General features: G+C 38.4%; 1 protein-coding gene across 5 annotated transcripts in view; it reads right to left on the bottom strand.

The window, feature by feature from the left end:
* Positions 1-250: 250 nt before the first annotated feature.
* LINS1 (lines homolog 1) overlaps positions 251-18,322 on the bottom strand; it is a 29,316-nt gene continuing 11,244 nt past the window's right edge. For 3 of the 5 annotated variants that reach the window (XM_043921338.1, XM_043921333.1, XM_043921336.1), the window contains 6 exons: positions 6,627-7,127; positions 6,427-6,516; positions 5,453-5,594; positions 4,194-4,784; positions 3,047-3,218; positions 251-1,239 (listed from right to left, as the gene is read on the bottom strand). In XM_043921338.1, coding sequence (XP_043777273.1) covers positions 318-1,239; positions 3,047-3,218; positions 4,194-4,784; positions 5,453-5,594; positions 6,427-6,516; positions 6,627-7,025 — 2,316 coding nt within the window. In that variant the 5' untranslated portion in view covers positions 7,026-7,127 and the 3' untranslated portion in view covers positions 251-317. Of the gene's footprint in view, positions 1,240-3,046; positions 3,219-4,193; positions 4,785-5,452; positions 5,595-6,426; positions 6,517-6,626; positions 7,128-8,674; positions 9,012-18,063; positions 18,236-18,322 lie in introns of those variants that run through there. The other 2 variants (XM_043921335.1, XM_043921334.1) reach the window with 2 other exon arrangements.

Genomic DNA, 18,322 nt, shown 5'->3' with positions numbered 1-18,322 from the left:
CAGACACCTTGATTTTGAACTTCTAGCCTCCAGAATTGAGAAAGAATAAATCTCTGTTCTTTGAAGCCACCAAGTTTGTGAGAATTTGTTACAGTATCAATAAGAAATTAATACAATAACTATCCCAAATTTGAGCAAGTTTGAACTACCATAGATTTCAAATGTTGTGCAACTGTTATCAAGTGACTTGTTATTTGATGTATCCTTTTCAGTCACTAGGCTGCTCCCAAAAGGCAAAAGAAAAGCATGGTTTAGAAAACTCTTTTGAGGTTTATTAATTATTTTTAATACTGTTATCTCATTAAAGCACAATTATATTAAGGAAAAACAGTTCCTGGAAATAAAATGTCACTGTTATACAATGGGGTCATACTTTTATTATATATCATCTCAATATGTTTTAACAACTTTAAAAGTGCTGTTGGATTATATGGGAACAGATTTTTCTTCTGCAAACGGTAAATGGCACCTTGTAGCTCTTCAAAGCACTTTACTGTTCTGTAAGATATTCCCACTTCAGAAGCAGTGTTATCTGGGGCTACGTCACAATAAACAGAGAATGGGGTATTAGATTCTTTAGCAACCAGAGGCCTTGACTGAGACTCTGGGCTAAGTTCTTTTTTATCCCCACTTGCTCCAAATGTGTCCTGAGTTTTCTTCATTGCTTCTTGGTGTGAAGATGTTAGTCTACTGTTTACTAAACACAGGCTTGTGGATCCTTCTTCAGAATCATCAGAGCTGTCATAATCTACCAGACTTTGAGAAGCTCCTGGGGTAGAAAGACAATTAGCCTGGGGCTTGGTGTAGGCCTTCTCTGTCGTTACACCATGGTTCAGTGATTCAGAAGAAGCAGCAGAGGCCCAGGAGACCCAAGAATGAGCATTTGTGTGACTACCAAGAACAGCCAAAGGACTAGCTTCTGTTGGGTTGCTGTTTCTATTTTGGACAAGTGAGGAGATACAACAAATATGTATGTTATCTTTAGATTCAGTTACATCAAAATAGTTGCAAATGGTGAAAAAATTATCCCAGTCTTTTTGCAATAATTTTAAGTATCTAACAAAATATTCAAGAAAACAGGTTTCTGATGAAATCAAAAAATCAAGAAGAACAGTAGAATCAAATCCTATATTTTTTAATAAAAATAAAAAAATACAGTGTGGATTATAGCCATTTTCATGTGTGTGATGGTTCCACATTTCTTTTTCTTGGGTCAAGCTTTCAGTAGCTTCACATTCTCTGAAAATAACAGACACCTCAGATTAATGACTCTATAAATTTAAGTTTTGACAGATATAATTCACATACCATAAATTCTGCCAGATTATTTTTTAATCTATGCATTATTTTAAAAAGAAAAAAATTCAAAACAATCTCTTTCTCTACAAATTCTATACAAACCTGATCCAATAAAATAAATAACATCCTTTGACTTTGGTAGTTCTAGTTTTTATCTGTCCAACAAATGTCCTCAGTCTTCCTGTCTATTGACATCAGAGTCTCTTATTCCTGCTGCTGCTGTTATTCCTACAGGTAACTAATTCCACATGGTAAGGTGGGAATTAACCTCCTTCCTTTCCTTCCACACTCGTCTCAACAGGGATGGGCATGTGTTCCAGGCTAACTAATCAGAGTACCCATGGTCCTAGACACCATGATTCCAACATGAATCTGTGACCCATACAGGTTAATCAGACCTCCTCTGGAATTTCTGCCAGCACTATTAAAGATCCTATCTGTAAGGTTGCTGTAAGTCTGGCACTGCTGGTGACCCTGCCTGAGAATGAACTCAAAGCTATGAGACAGAAACAAAGAGAAATAATCAGCGACATGATTTGAGTCATGCACAGTTACACCTGATGCCAACTTGACTCCTTGGAATTCCCAGGAAGTAAATTCCTTTTTTGGCTTAGACTAGTTTATATTGATTTCTATCATTTACAACCAATCTTAGCCAATTCAGTTACATTAAAAAAAATACATATGACATGAGCACAGGCCTCTGTGATCACATGAAATTCAAGAAAATTAGAAATTCATATGCAAAATAAATTTAGTTCAGAAGCTTCCTGAGTCGTAAGAAGTCAGCTTTGAATATGACTATATATTCTTCAAGGCATATGTATTCAGACTGAATTTGTATTTGACCGTTTCTGAGCCTAATTCAAATCACATGCATGCATTCTGTGTTCTTGATTAGAACCTTTTGAAAATTGGCCCCAAACACTTACAGTCTGAAAGCAGTCATTGCCAGAAGTGTCATAATACAAGTAAGAACTGGCAGCACAACACTACACCGACAACCATTAGTAAGAAATCCCTTTCTCTGAAGCCAAGAAAGAAATGGAAATAAAGCAAATACTTTACGGTTTTAATAAAGCAGAAGCAGAAATACTGTAAAAGGTCATCAGTTATTAACTTCATAACCAATTACAGATATTTGCCATAAGATATAAAGCAAGTATGGCTCTTTCAATAAACAGAAATAGGATCAGTATAAAATGTCATCAGTAATATAACTTCATAATAAATTTCAGATATCTGCCTCAATATGATATCAGTACCAATTCAACTGTATATTAAAATGGAAATTTACAAGTTCCTTTGATTACTTACAAGTTTGAATTCAGCTTTACAAAGGCAAAAATCACCTTACAGAAGTTCAATACAGACAAAGTTAGCCTTAAGGGTGAAAAGAGTTTCAAATGTCAATTAAATTATGACAGTGGTATTAACTTATTCTTGATCACACACGTAAAGCAAAGATGGAGACTCAGTCAGAATCCATATTGTCTAATCTCAGTTTAGTTCTAATCCCTAGATCTGCTTAGTCATCCAAGTTTTCATAATGAGAACTCAAATGTATTCTATTTGCATGTAGGGCAGTCTAAAAGGAATTGGAACTTACAAGGAAACCACAAGATTGTTAGGGATTTTTTTCCCCTAATGATGGAAAGTAAATTGTATGTCCAATACATGTTTTTAAAAAATGTTTTCTGCTTTCCTGGCCATGTTAGTTAGTATAATTACTTTAAAATATACAAACCTGGTCAACTTCAGATAGATGCCCAGCGATGCTTTGGCAGCCTCCAGCATGTCATCGTCTTGTTCTATGAAGACCCTAGACAACCACTCACAGAGATTGTGTGATTGCAGAGAGGGCTGAAGGTGAGGCTTTAAGAAGATCAGTAACTCAGACATGAACCTCTGTAAATCAACTTCAAAAAATGAAAAATTTAAAGAGAAAACAACAGTTTATGAATGCATTTATAACAACTTACCTATTCACATACATTTATAACATCTAGAGTACTTTAAAATGCATTATCATAATTCACACATTCAAAAGTTTGAGTTAGGGATTATCTCTACTCTGTACATTAGGAAACTGAGCTTCAGAGGAAAAAAAAAAAGACCCACTCGGTAGGATATAGTTAAAATGCACAGCCAGATCATCTATATCCCAGTGCCATATAGCTAGTATCTCTGATAAATAAAAGTTACACAAATTCTTGCTAAAAACATATAAATGAATAAATAGTAGACAACAGAATCTGCTTCACTGGATGACACAGTGTTTGTACTAGAGGCAACAATACAACCAAACAAAAATAATTTGCCTTCAAAATACCAGCAGAAAAAGTTTTTGTTTGTTTAAAGTTTTTTAAAGCATTACAAGAAAGTACTACTATTAAGCACAAAAGTCAAAAAGGTTTTGAGGTGTTAACTGCAATTTAAAACTCTTGACTTATGTAACGAACGCCATCTAGTGTTGTAAATGACAACTGCACAGGATTACACCCTACATTAGTTTAATTCAACTCCTAATTATCAAAACTCTGTATTAGTAGATATACCAATTTTGTGAAGGAAAATATGAATAATATTCTACATATAGCTGAACATGAATTGACTAACATTGCTTACTTTGAAGAGACTCAACAATTTTTTTCTTTTAACTACAGTTATTAACTATGCTATGCAAATTCAGTTTAGCACACAAAACTGAAACTTTTTAAAAGACAATTCTAGCTTTTTATCTTTATTGGAAGAAAATTTAATAAGTTATAACTAGAATAAGATACAACTTAAGTTAGTGAAATTACAATCCTGAGCTTTGATAATTATGAATAATTTTACTTCAGTAAATAATTATCCATTACTTTACATACAAAAGGCATTCAGAAAGTTACCTTTCATTTCATTTGCTGAAGCACAATTTTGAAACTTGATTTCTAAGGATCTTATGATAAGTAAACTCAATGCTCTAAGAATCACATGATCTGGACCAGTGGCATGCTCATATCCAGGTAGGACTTCACCACCTCCAAAGCAGGAAGGTTTTCCACGGACAGACAACGTCCTCAACAAGCCCAAATCCACAGCTTGCAGAACAGCGCTGGCCAAAGCCAGCAGGTCCACATGCAAAGGATTATCTGGTGGCATGAAGGCAGGGACAGATCCCCGACAAAGGTCTTCACCCGCGTTGCACAGAAGGCACTTTTTTATGACGATGATCAACTTCCTTTTGACAAAAGCCTGAACAGGCCAGGTAATAACATCAAACACACAAGAAGCTTTCAAAAATAAAATCCTCTGGCAAGTGAAATGTAACTTCAGGTGGATTCTGGAGGCTATAAGAAGTTCAAGCAATTCCAGGAAACATATTAAACTGTTTATTAGTTTAGAAGCATCTTGGTGGTTTTCAAAACGCTGAGAAAATAAGGAATTGTAAAAGACTTCAAAAAGAGTGTCAAAAGGAGTCAGGAACTGTTTTAGAATTTCTGCAATTATAAAAATAGTAATTATAAGCAACAGGAAAAACAAAGTTTTCTTAAAACACAATTTTACAATTCAATTTTTAAAATTATCATCACTTTGTAAGATGAAAAAATGGATTGGATTATTTACCTCTAACACAAACAAATGAAGATAAACATGCCAACAGCTAATAATCACGGTTAATATCCATTTTACAAATATCAGTAACATCAGACTATGCAAAGGACATAAAAAAATGAAAAGCTTTAATTTCAATTTTTAATAATAGTGAAAAGAAAGTGAAGTCACTCGGTCTTGTCCAACTCTTTGCGACCCCATGGACTGTAGCTTACCAGGTTCCTCTGTCCATGGGATTTTCCAGGTGAGAATACTGGAGTGGGTTGCCATTTCTTTCTCCAGGAGATCTTCCTGACCCAGGGATTGAATCAAGGTCTCCCACATTGTAGGCAGACGCTTTACCGTCTGAGTCACCAGGGAAGCCCAGTAATAGTGAAGTTTTACATTTTCCCTTTTAAAAAGGTATCCTCAATCAAAGACTATGGGGCATGGTTTTTTAGTTTTTCATACTTCAAAACAATCAGAGGTTGTAAAATAAGTTTTACTCATAAAAATATAATGCTCCCTTGGAACAAGACAATGACAACTGTTTATGGGGGAACACAGTTCATACCTGTTTTTTGTGAAGATGTATCTTTAAAGATTTCCTTAATTACAAAGGTAAGTATCCAGAGGCAGTATACTACTTTATTACTTTCAGAATATTCAGAAATATTTTTTTGACAAAAAGAAATCCAGAAATTACTCAGTGTTATCTATAAGTGAGAAAAAAACTTTAAGTAGTAAGTTGTAATACAACATTTTCTTTGCCATTACAAATTATCTATTTTACACAATTCTATACAACACTGTTTACTTCATTCCAAAAAAAAAAGTATAATATTTGTTAAAACAAGGACATAAATATCCCAGTATTCCTTAAGTTAAAAAAATTTAATATGCCATAGAAATAAAAAACCAAGAAGGAACATGAAATATTAGCAGTGGTTATTATCTCTGGTGTCTGGAATGATATGAAATTTTTATTTTGGTCTTTATACATTTTCCCTTTTTCCAAATTTTCTATTGTACATACCACCTTTTTGAATTCAGGAAAGAATGTTATTTTAAGAAAGGAACAAGCAATTACAGCTAAAAGAAGTCAGTAAATGTTTATATATATTAACTAATTCAGAGATAAGAGAAAAATTTGATTAATTTGTTCATATTTTTTCATTACGCTGAGGCCCACTCTTAGAATTTATATTAAACCTATGAAAATGGTCTTAGTCTCAAGCAGGGGCTCCTAAGCTTTGTTTTTGGAAGGGAGCAAGGAAGCCCACCTACTCCTTTGAGAATCTGAACAGTTATGGACTCTGCGACCTGCAGTCTATCTTTTGAGTTGAGAATCTTATCTGTAATGATTTATAACGTTTTTAAGACTCTAATCCTTGAAATAAGTCACCAACATATTATTCTATTCTTAACACTTTTGTGGATTTACACATTATGTAAGCAAATATTTTATTGATTAAAAACTGAATGCCAGAGGTCAATTTTAAAGAAAATATAAAAGTAATAGTAACATAATTTGATTACTTATCTTACCTTTTCCTTCAGTTGGAAATACAGAATTAGTGCAAGGCACTTTGCTGCCATGTGAGATAATAATTTTTCCGAGTTCTGGAACATACAGGTCTACAGGAAAACAAATACATTTACCTACTGTCGCTGAATGTTTTAAAACTTTTGTTTAAAAAATCTAGATCTTAAAACAAAAAAAAAACACAAAAAGCAAATGGGCTTACTAATTGAGACTCGATGTCAGATGATTTTAAAAGAATTTTAATTATATCTCTGTATTTCTCCTTTGCATGGAATTCAGTTTCCACAGACAATACTCTGGTTATCATCACTCTGATCACTGTTAACTGAAGGAGCGTTATTTCTCGGGTATTGCTCATCTGAGAATGTCTCTGCAAACACACAGGTGCTACGGACAAGGTAGGCAAGCTGACAGAGGATGGCTCTTGCTTGTCCTGAACATCACGGGCATTTGAGCAGTCTGGGGAGGTGCTTGCAGAACAATCTTGATCTGAAAATGCTGGGTAGAGATAAAAGACGTAATCATGGCTGTCCTTTTCAAGTGTGGCTCCAAGAAGTACCTTCTTGTATAATTGTTCTAAAACTTCAAAGAAAGTTTTCATTTTGATGGCCAAAGTCTTTCTTATAAGAAGGTCAACAACTCCAAATTGTAAATGTTAATCTTGGAAATGCGATGACTCTCTAAGATGTTTCTTCGGTGAAACCTAAAATAGGAAAAGTAATTTTAAAAGTGCAAGTGTTATACACATTACAAAGGAAAGGCACCTGTTTCTTTTTTAAATTTATTTTTAATTGGAGGATAATTGCTTTACAAAGTTGTGTTGGATTCTGCTGTACAATAATGTGAATCAATCTTAAGTGAACAAATATCCCCTCCCTCTTGAACCTCCTACCCCAGCCACCCCTCTAGGCCATGTTACATAGCAGCTTCCTACTGGCTATCCATTTTACATATGTTAATGTAGGTGTTACAGTGCCACTCTCTCAATTCGTCTCACCCTCTTCTAATGGAAAAGCATCTCTTTCTATTTATTTAGTCTCTCAAGTTAAAGGTAATATTGTGTAATTTTTTAATATGGAAAATTGGTAATAACATTATTTTTAATGTATAAAAACAAAATGTATGTTTTTCATGTAGATTTAAGACCATAAAATTATTTTTAGTTTTATCATAGCAAAAACTTCAGCTTTCTTCTAACATTCTTCAATGGGCTGTTAGGGTTTCTCAATATTGGCATGATTAACAGTAGGAACTGGGTAATTCTGCTTTGGTAATTCTGCTGGGCAATTCTGCTTTTGCTGTCTTATGCATTGTAGGAAGTTTAGCAGCATTTCTGGCCTCTACTGATTAGATGTCAGGAGCAGGCCCCGGGGATTGAGGGTGGGGCAAAACTGTCTAGGTTGAGAACCACTTGGCCCATAACACAAATTCATTAACTTTCACCTTCCATTTACAGCTGAAAACCTAACATTAGAATGCTATTTGGTCAAATTATTATGGTTATTGCTGATTAACTCCCAACTTAAAATTATTTAATCTAAAGAAACCTTGGTAATCATTTATAACGTTGTTCTTCAGTCTCTAAGTCATGTCTGACTCTTTGGGACCCCAGGACTGCAGTATGCCAGCTTCCCTGTCCTTCACCATCTCCCAGAGCTTGCTTAAACGCATGTCCATTCAATCAATGATGCCATCCAGCCATCTCATGCTGTCACCCACTTCTCCTCCTGCCCTCAATCTTTCCCAGCATCACAGTCTTTTCTAATGAGTCGGCTCTTCTCATCAGGTGGCCAAAGTGCTGGAGCTTCAGCATCAGTCCTTCCTATGACTATTCAGGGTTGATTTCCTTTAGGATTAAATGGTTTGATCGCCTTGCTGTCCAAGGGACTCTCAATATTAATTTTCATCACATTAAATTAAAAAAATTTAAATGCCATCCCAAGAAAAAGACAGGATATTAAGCAAAAGCAATCCAAACATGAGCAAACTAATTTGCATTTGTAGTTGGTTATAAATTTATATATCCTGGATGTCCCAGGCTCCTTTAACCTGATGGAGATCAGAAAGAAGGGAAAAAATCAGACATGGCTTTTAAGGAGAAAAATGGGTAAACAACTGACAGATGAATATTAGAGGAAGCATGTAGTTACTATAGAGCAGGGATGGCTAGAAAAAACTAAAGACCGTGGTGTGACCAAGAGAGATTACTGAATAGCCTTTCAATGGAATAACGGGGCCCCTGGGAATTACCTGATCCGATGTGGCTTGGTCTTTTCACCGCCTTTGAGCTGTTTTGTTGTTGTTGCTTAGTTGCTAAGTCATGTCAGACTCTTCTGTGACCCCATGGACTGCAGCCCACCAGGCTCCTCTGTCCATGGGATCTCCCAGGCAAGAATATTGGAGTGGGTTGCCATTTCCTTTTCCAGGGGCTCTTGCCAACCCTGGGATCCAATCTGTGTCTCCTGCATTGGCAGGCATATTCTTTACACTATTTTACACCTTCATAAATTGTAGGTAACTAATAGCAATGCAAATAATTCTTGTTTATGGACATGCCCATAATTGTCTGGTGAAAGGGCAACCCTCCCTGTAGTGGGAAAATCCAGTTTTACTTCCATCAGTAAACTCATTTCAATACTGCTTCTCTATATAAATTCACAGTTCATAGCTTTTAAAATGGTTGTGACATTTGGCTAGTTCTTTAATTAGTTAAATAAATTCGTTCCACATTGATTTAACATGGGTCATGATGCTGTCCTTTTAAAATGCATCCTTTAACAAAATCCATGGAATTCTCTCCTTTAGCCTGGCCCACTGACAAACGCCCATCTTTCACCCCTTCCCACCCCACTGGAAGCGGTCTCGGAGGGAGCGCTGTCACCTTCACTGGGTCCCACTTTGACTAGGGGCCGCTGGCCTGCCCCTGGTCTTCCACCCTCCCTCTGCAGTGGGTTCTTCCTCTCGCTTCGTTTAGAAGGACCTCCAACTCCTGGTCACCCCTATAAGGCAAAGCTGCCCTGTTCCAGTCCTTTAGTGCAGAAATATTAAGAATCCTATAGATTTTAAAGTTATAAATGAAACTTCTGTGGTGCGTATCTCACACAATTTATAAATGTAACTATGGTAATAGCAGTAACCCTGTTCCGTCCGGCAACGTTAAAACTGACCTGAGCCTTGTGCTCCCAGAAAGCAGTCATGGTTAAGAAGCACTACACCTTCTGTGTTCCAAGGAAGGGCTGACCACTGGTGATAGGACCCACCTCCACCCTTCCTTACTGACTTCCTAGTTTTATAAACTCCACATTTTCTCCTTTGAGAGGCTCCCCATTAATAAACATTCTCCCTGTTGCATCAGCTTGAATAAAATCATCTCATTAATTGTCTGGTATATTTTGTCTGTCACACAGCAGAAATTAGTTTTCACATTCTCCTTCAAAGAGGAATTCCATTGTGCTTATTTTTAGTTTAGTTACAACATTTCTTCCCAACAAAACTATTGAGATTTTTATATATAAAATATTCTATGATAATATTTCTATACATCCTAAGTTCTTAAATGTTACCACAAAGGAGAATAAAACTGCTATTTCAACTATTTTCAACCTATAAGGGCCATTGCAAATGGTTCAATCATTTCAACACACAAAACTAAAATGTGAATGCCAATAAATAGGTAAACAAGCAAACACTTCAAGGGGTTATGGGTGGAGAGGAGAACTGGCTGTTTTCTATCATGGTGGGATCTAGGATCTTGCTAAGAGTGGTTATGAGAAATCAGATTGAAAAACTATAAACTTGAAGATACACAGAGTCAAAATATGCTTTACAGACAGAAGAAATCACAACAGCATAAACTAGGGGTCACAAACGGCAGGCAGATAATGAATGAATGAAGATAATAGGTGCTAGGCCGTTTCTACTCTATCATAAACTTTTCCTAATTTCAGTGTCTTTTAAGATACTAATACTGGCCAAACAAAATTGCACTGAAACAAATGTCTATGGTAGCCCACTGAGAATTGAGAACTGCAGCTGTTTTCAAGCAATTATACCACTAAGGGCAAGTTCAAATCCTGAGAAAACAAGCTAGGGGATTAACCAGCCACACTTTTTTCCTGGAACGGTTGCTACAAGATGGGGACATCTCAAGCTACATTACCATACTGGTCTGGAGAAAGGCACACCCCTCAAACACCAGGTTCTTAAGAGATTCCAACAAAGCAAAGTGTCTGGGAAAAGACGCTTAGAGTGCTGACAGGCTGTGGATCCAGTTATCCTGGATAAATGAGAGAGATCTGCCTAGCCTGGAAAGGACACAAATGTTAGGAGGGACCTAATTAGGACTAGTGAATGAGTGGTGCTCTTTGGAGTTTTTTTTCAGAAAACACCTCCTGGCAGAGGAGTGTGAACTCCCACATTAGGGGGCTAAGGGTGTGCCCATTACAAGTACAAAATTTGCTTAACTCTCTCTTGTAATGTTTAAGGGCTATAAACTATTTGAATTTTGCAGTCAAACCTTAATAGTACCACGTTAGTCTTAATATAAAAAAGATAGTCCCCACCATTTTCAAATTAAAAAGATGGTCCCACCCATCCTCACACAAAATGAATGATTTAGGGATAATGGTTGCTAAAGTTTATTGAGTGCCCACTATGTATCAGAAACTGTTTCAAGTGAGTGATAGCTTCACAACAGCTGTTAGAGGTGGATACTTAAGTACTACACCCATTTCACAATAAGGAAACTAAGGCACAAAGAGCTCAAATTATGGAGCTAGTTAAGTGGCAGAATCAGTATTTGAACTCAGAAAGTCTAATACCAGAGCCAGTACCCCTTCTTAAATTTCCTCTGATGCTCCAAAAGCCTCAGGATAATGGTTGAATAGAAGCTCTCTAATAAACTTCCTAAGTAAAAGGAGTAACTCCCACGGCCTAATCTTTAATGGTTTCTATATGTACTCCTGTAATACTGTAAAAGGGAATACTGATCCCCAGAACCACTTCTACATGTTGCACTTCCCAGTGTAAACTACAATTAATTTTTTCAAAAAATGGCAACCAAAGGTTGAAACGTTAATCAGGACTCCCATTTGATTGACTTCTACATTAAATTACTTTTAGTAGCTACATCAAATCCTGGGTGAAAAGCCTATCTACTGATCATACTTTGACATCAGCTCATGAACAGTTTAAAGGCAGTACAAATATGTGACTACGACAGTGATTTAACTTCATTTAAAATAATTTCAACAATTCACAACAATTAACTCAAGATGGGTCATGGGCTTAATACTTAAAATTAACCTTTTAGAAAAAAAAGAAAATCTTTGGGATCCAAAGCTAGGCAAAGAGCTCTTAGACTTGGCTCCCAAAGTAAAAAATGATAAATTGGACCTCAACAAAATTAAAAACTTTTGCTCTGTGGAAGACCCTACTTAAAGTGAAAAAGATAAGCAGAGACTGAGAGAAAATATTTGCTAACCACATATCCAACAATGCACTAGGATCTAGAACACATAAAGAACTCTCAAAACTTAACATTACACTAAAAGATGTTCAACCACAGTAGCCATTAGGGAAATGTAAATTAAAATCACAGTAAATACCACTATCACAATGTCTAAAATAAATTAGCGACACCAAATTTTGGCCAGCGCACAGAGAAAGTAGACTGTTCTACATTGTATTAGGAATGTACAGTCACTGGAAGACAGTTTGGCAGTTTCTTAAAAAACTAAACATACTTTTAGAATACATCATTCCAGCAATTGTGCTCCTTGGTGTTTACCCAGAGGAGCTGAAAACTTACACCCAGACAAAACCCTACACATGTAATCACCAAACGTTGAAAGCAATCAAGGTATCCCTAACTAGGTAAATGAATATCTGTAACTGTGGTATATTCACTCAAAGGAATACTATTCATGCTAAAAAGAGTTATCAAGCCATGAAAAAACATGGAGGAAACTTAAAAAGCATATGACTATGTGAGAGAAATCGATCTGAAAAGGCTACATGGGTGTATGATTCCAATTACACGTGTGTGCTTAGTCGCTCAGTCGTGTCCACCTCTTTGCGACCAATGGACTGTAGCCACCAGGCTCCTCTGTCCATGGGATTCTCCAGACAAGAATACGGGAGTGGGTTGCCACGCCCTCCTCCAGGGGATCTTCCCAACTGAGGGATCGAAACCAGGTCTTCTGCCTCGCAGGCAGATTCTTTACCAGCTGAGCCACCAGGGAAGCTCCAATCACATGACACCCTGGAAAAGGCAAGACTATGCAGACAGTGAAAAGATCAGTTGCCAGAAGCTGAGGGACGAGGGAAGGAATGAATACGTGGGGCACAGGACCTTAAGGGCAGTGAAACTACTCTGACTGACACTATAATGATGGGTACATGTGACTGTGCATTTGTCTAAACCCACAGGAGGCACAACACTGAACATGGATTTGGGTGATTACGACGCATCAATGTAGGTTTATCAGCTGTAACACAGGTACCACTCTGGTATCCCATCTGGGGATGCTGATAATGAGGGAGACTATATATGTGTACAGGCAGAAGATATACGGGAAATCCCTGTACCTTTCTCCCAACCTTGCTGTGAACCTAAAACTGTTCTAAAAAACATACAGTCTTTAAAACAAAACAACAACTAAGTATGCAGCTACCATCTGATCCAGTAATTACACACTTGGGCACTTATTCCAGCAAAATAAAGACCTATATTCACACAAATACCTGTATGTGAAAGTTCAGGGTAGGTTTATTCACAGCATAAAACCAGAGACAATCCAGATGCCTTTCAGTGGATGAACAGTTAACTATGAATGATGAATAGTTAACTATGAATGGATGAATAAATAACTATGGTATATCCATACTACTCAGTTATAAGAAGGAAAGAACTATAGACACATGCAATGATTTGGATGACCCTTAAGGGGATCATGCTGAGAGGAAAAAGCCCATGTCAAAAGGCCGCATACTGTACAGTTCAATCTTGAAACGCCTAAAACTAGAGCGCTGGAGAGATCAGTGGTTGCCAGAGGTCAGGGAGGGTCGTTTCTACTTGGTGAGCAGGGTTATAAAGGCCCTATGATGACAGAGCTGATGGGGAACATGCTAACCTACTTATATGACAAACCTGCACTGACTAAATATACACACAGAAATGAATACAGGTAAATGGACAGCCCAAGCAGCAGTGCACTGATTCTATCAGTGTCAATCCTGGTTGTGGTACGGTACTAGTTTTGCAAGACACCACCATTGGAGGGTACACAGGATCTCTCTTCATTATTTCTTACAACTTCAAGTGAATTTACAATGAGCTCAGATTGAAGCTAAATTAAAAAAAAAACTTGTCTATAGACATCAGCCTTCTGATCCTTAGCAACAATATGCATAGGACTTCATTAATATCAAGGAATTCATTAATATCAATACTAAAATATAAACATAAACATATTAGGGCTTCCCTGGTGGCTCAAATAGTAAAGAATCCGCCTGCAATGCAGGAGACCTGGTTTTGATCCCTGGGAAGATCCCTAGGAGAAGGGAATGGCTACTCACTCCAGTATTCTTGTCTGGAGAATTCCATGGACAGAGGAGACTGATGGGTTATAGTCCATGGGTCTCAAAGAGTCAAACAAGACTGAGCAACTAATACTTTGGGTCTTTCAGGTGGCACTAGTGGTGAAGAACCTGCCTGGCAAGGCAATAGACAACCCAATGGTCTGGTCACTCACCTAGAGGCAGACATCCTGGAGTCCGAAGTCAAGTGGGCTTAGGAAGCAAAACTATGAACAAAAACAGTGGAGGTGATGGAATTCCAGCTGAGCTATTTCAAATCCCAAAAGATGATGCTGTGAAAGTGCTGCACTCAATATGCCAGCAAATTTGGAAAACTCAGCAGTGGCCACAGGACTGGAAAAGGTCAGTTTTTATTCCAATCCCAAAGAAAGGCAATGCCAAAGAATGTTCAAACTACTGCACAACTGCATTCATTTCACATGCTAGTAAAGTAATGCTCAGAATTCTCCAAGCTAGGCTTCAACAGTATGTGAACGTAGAACTTCCAGATGTTCAAGCTGGATTTAGAAAAGGCACAGGAACCAGAGTTCAAATTGCCAACATCCACTGAATCATAGAAAAAGCAACAGAATTCCAGAAAAACATCTACTTCTGCTTCATTGACTATGCTAAAGCCTGTGACTGTGTGGATCACAATAAACTGTGGAAAATTCTTCAAGAGATGGGAATACCAGACCACCTTATCTGCCTCCTGAGAAATCTGTGTACAGGTCAAGAAGCAATAGTTAGAACTGAACATGGAACAATAGATTGGTTCAAACTTGGGAAGAGTACGTCAAGGCTGTATATTGTCACCCTGCTTATTTAACTTATACGCAGAATACATCATGAGAAATGCTAGGCTGGATGAAGCATAAGCTGGAATCAGACTGCTGGGAGAAATATCAATAACCTCAGATATGCAGATGACACCACCCTTACAGCAGAAAGCGAAGAAGAACTAAAGAGCCTTTTGATGAAACTGAAAGAGGAGAGTGAAAAAGCTGGCTTAAAACCCAACATTCAAAAAACTAAGATCATGGCATCCAATTGCATCAGTTCACGGGAAATAGATGGGGAAACAATGAAAATGGTGAGGCTTTATTTTCTTGGGCTCCAAAATCACTGCAGATGGTGACTGCAGCCATGAAATTAAAAGATGCTTGCTCCTTGGAAGAAAAGCCATGACAAACTTGGACACAGTATTAAAAAGCAGAGACATTATTTTGCTAACAAAGGTCATACAGTCAAAGTTATGGTTTTTCCAGTAGTCATAAATGGATATAAGAGTTGGACCATAAAGAAGGCTGAGCTTTGAAGAATTGATGCTTTTGAACTGTGGTGTTGGAGAACATTCTCGAGAGTCCCTTGGACTGAAAGGAGATCAAACCAGTCAGTCCTAAAGGAAATCAATCCTGAATATTCATTGTAAAGACTGATGTTGAAGCTGAAGCTCCAATACTGTGGCCATCTGATACGAAGAGCTGACTCATTAGAAAAGACCCTGATGCTGATGCTAAGAAAGATCGAAGGTGGGAGGAGATGGGGACAACAGAGGACCAGACGGTTGGATGGCATCACTGACCCAATGGATGTGAGTATAAGCAAGCCCTGGGAGCTGGCGATGGACAGGGAAGCCTGGCGTGCCGCAGTCCATGGGTTCCCAAAGAGTCGGGTATGACCGAACAACAGTGCGAGAGATGCAAGAGACATGGGTTTGATCGCAGAGTCAGATAGGACTCAAGCAACTTAGCACGCATGCATGTAAACATATTAGAACTCCAATCTTAAATCTGGATTGAAAACTGAGGATGGTCCCTAAGAGTCGGACTCGACTGAGAGGCTTCACTTTCACTTTTCACTTTCATGCATTGGAGAAGGAAATGGCAACCCACTCCAGTGTTCTTGCCTGGAGAATCCCAGGGATGGGGGAGCCTGGCAGGCTGCCGTCTATGGGGTCGCACAGAGTCGGACACGACTGAAGTGACTTAGCAGCAGCAGCACCTTTAAGTGCAGTCTATTTACTATAAAACATTCTCCCACAACTTAATTTTAAAATTATCAAAAAAGAAGCTGGTAGTAATTTACACCTTGTCTTGTAATAAAAAAGATGACCACTTCTTTTAGAAAGTTTTTATATATAACCTCTACATTAAATTCGGAATACAGGAAAATAACGACTTTCATGATCAATATATAAAGCAAAAAAAAAACTGCTTTTCTACGAGAAGCTAATAGTTTCCAAAGTGACTGGAATCTCTCAATATGGGGCAACAATATGCCTAATGCAACAATAGGTTCAAATCTGACCAAAGGCTGACAGTTACTTTCTCTCTCTCCATTTACAAGGATGCTGTGATTCTTAAGGTAGAAGCTGAGGCACTCTAAACAAAGGCTGCTTCTGAGATTCCAGTCCCTTCCCCCAACTAATACAGCATTTCCTTTGTCCAGAAAAATAAAATGGGTCTGGGTCTGGTTAGACTCTACTGGAAGCTGGGAGGGGGAGGAGACCCTGGGTGCATCGTCAAGGTTTGGAAAGGCTGAAAAGGTGGTGAAGGCACTGCCGGCCCAGAGCAGGGAAGGACAGAGGTTCCCATCACCCATGTCCACCGCCAGGGCCATCGCCCCTGGTCAACTCTGATTTCAGGAGCACCTCCCAACCCCAGAGACAGAGAGAGAGGGAAGGGCATGTTCCAACACTGTGTCCTGTGCGAGGCACCTTCCCTTTGTCCTACTGGTTCTACTCTTCCCCCTTCTCCACATCCATACACGCTGCAGGAGACCTGGGGTGGGGGTGTGTGGGGACAGGCTGTTCTTTCCAGGTTCAGGAACTGTTTCTGCTACCTACCTGCAGGCCGAAAGCACGTACTGACAGTTACCAGGCCCCAGGGAACGCCCGTCCCTTGCTCACTTCCTTAGAACAAGTTTTAGCGGCCTCAGAAGCACTTGCAAGGCACATAAGAGCAGACTGCATGCCCAGGAGTTTCAGATACAGTAGTTCTGGGATGGGGCCCCAAAGTTTTATTTCCAACAAGTTTCCAGGTTACTGCTAAAATGCTAAGAACACTTAGACCTTGTCTCATGTTTGTAAATTGACCTCCTATTAAATTCTTGTTGGCAGAACTCTGATACTGGTCAGGTAATATTTTTCTTTTTTTTTTTAGCATAAAGAAAAAGCCTGATAATTAACTTATAAAGACTTAAAATATATGATTAAGGCAATACTTAAAAGTGTTTTTCTCCCAAAGTGCTATATTGGTAAGAGCCTGGAATCTGGGGTCTACAGTCACACGTCTCCACCACATCAGGGTTACCACAGGGCAAGCTACCACCTAAGCCTCATTCTCCTTCCATGTTCAAGGACATGACGACATTGGAAGGGTTACGTTAAATGTGGCTGTCTGCACAGTAACCCCCAGGGCACATCTGTCAGTGTTTCCCGCGCCCCAGCCGGCCCTGTTAGACAAGACAACACAGGGCGGACGGACTCCAGAGCCTGTCCCCCGACTCCTTTCTGTTACATCCTTTGCACTTGTATTTATGGTGTAAAATGGCTAAAAGAGAATGGACATGATGGGAGAAAAAACAATGCTCCTCCCCCATTTTTAAGGGGGTGGCAAGTTAAGAAAGGCACAAATAGAAAGGCACAAAAGAAAGGCACTGTTTACCAGATTCTTTTTTTTTAATCAAGGTATAATTGACATATAACATTATATTAGTTTTAGGTGTACAACATGACACTCTCATCTATATATTGCAAAATGACCACCATGATATATCCAGTTAACATCCATCACCAACATTTCAAAAAAGTTTTGTGTGTGGTGAGAACTTTTAAGATATGCTCTCTTAGCAATTTTCAAAGGCAACAGTACTGACTATTAACCAAGGTGTACATTAGCAGTCCACAACCATTTTGGCACCAGGGACTGGTTTCATGGAAGACAATTTTTCCACAGACTGAGGGCTGTGGGGGGATGGTTTTGGAAGGATTCAAGTTCATTTACTATGCACTTCATTTATTATTACATGGTATGTAATGAAATAATTACACAACCCACCATAATGTAGAATCAGCGGGAGACCTGAGCTTGGTTTCTTGCGACTGACAGTCCCACCTGGGGGTGATGGGAGACAGTGACACCCGAAGTGTGCTGCTTATGTCCAGCCTACTCCATAATCTTGTCGTGGTTGCCATCATTGCAGAAAACACCGCTTCACAAAGAGAGGATGCTGGAAACAGAAGCAGGCTTTTTAGTGCTTCTGTGGCAATTTCAGGATATTCTGCCTTGAGTTTAATCCAGAACACAGGGAGATCTG

Source organism: Cervus elaphus, chromosome 13 (assembly GCF_910594005.1).
Source record: "Cervus elaphus chromosome 13, mCerEla1.1, whole genome shotgun sequence".
NCBI classification, from domain to species: Eukaryota; Metazoa; Chordata; class Mammalia; order Artiodactyla; family Cervidae; genus Cervus; species Cervus elaphus.
Note: the sequence above shows the minus strand (reverse complement) of the source record. Positions and strands in the feature narration are given on the sequence as shown.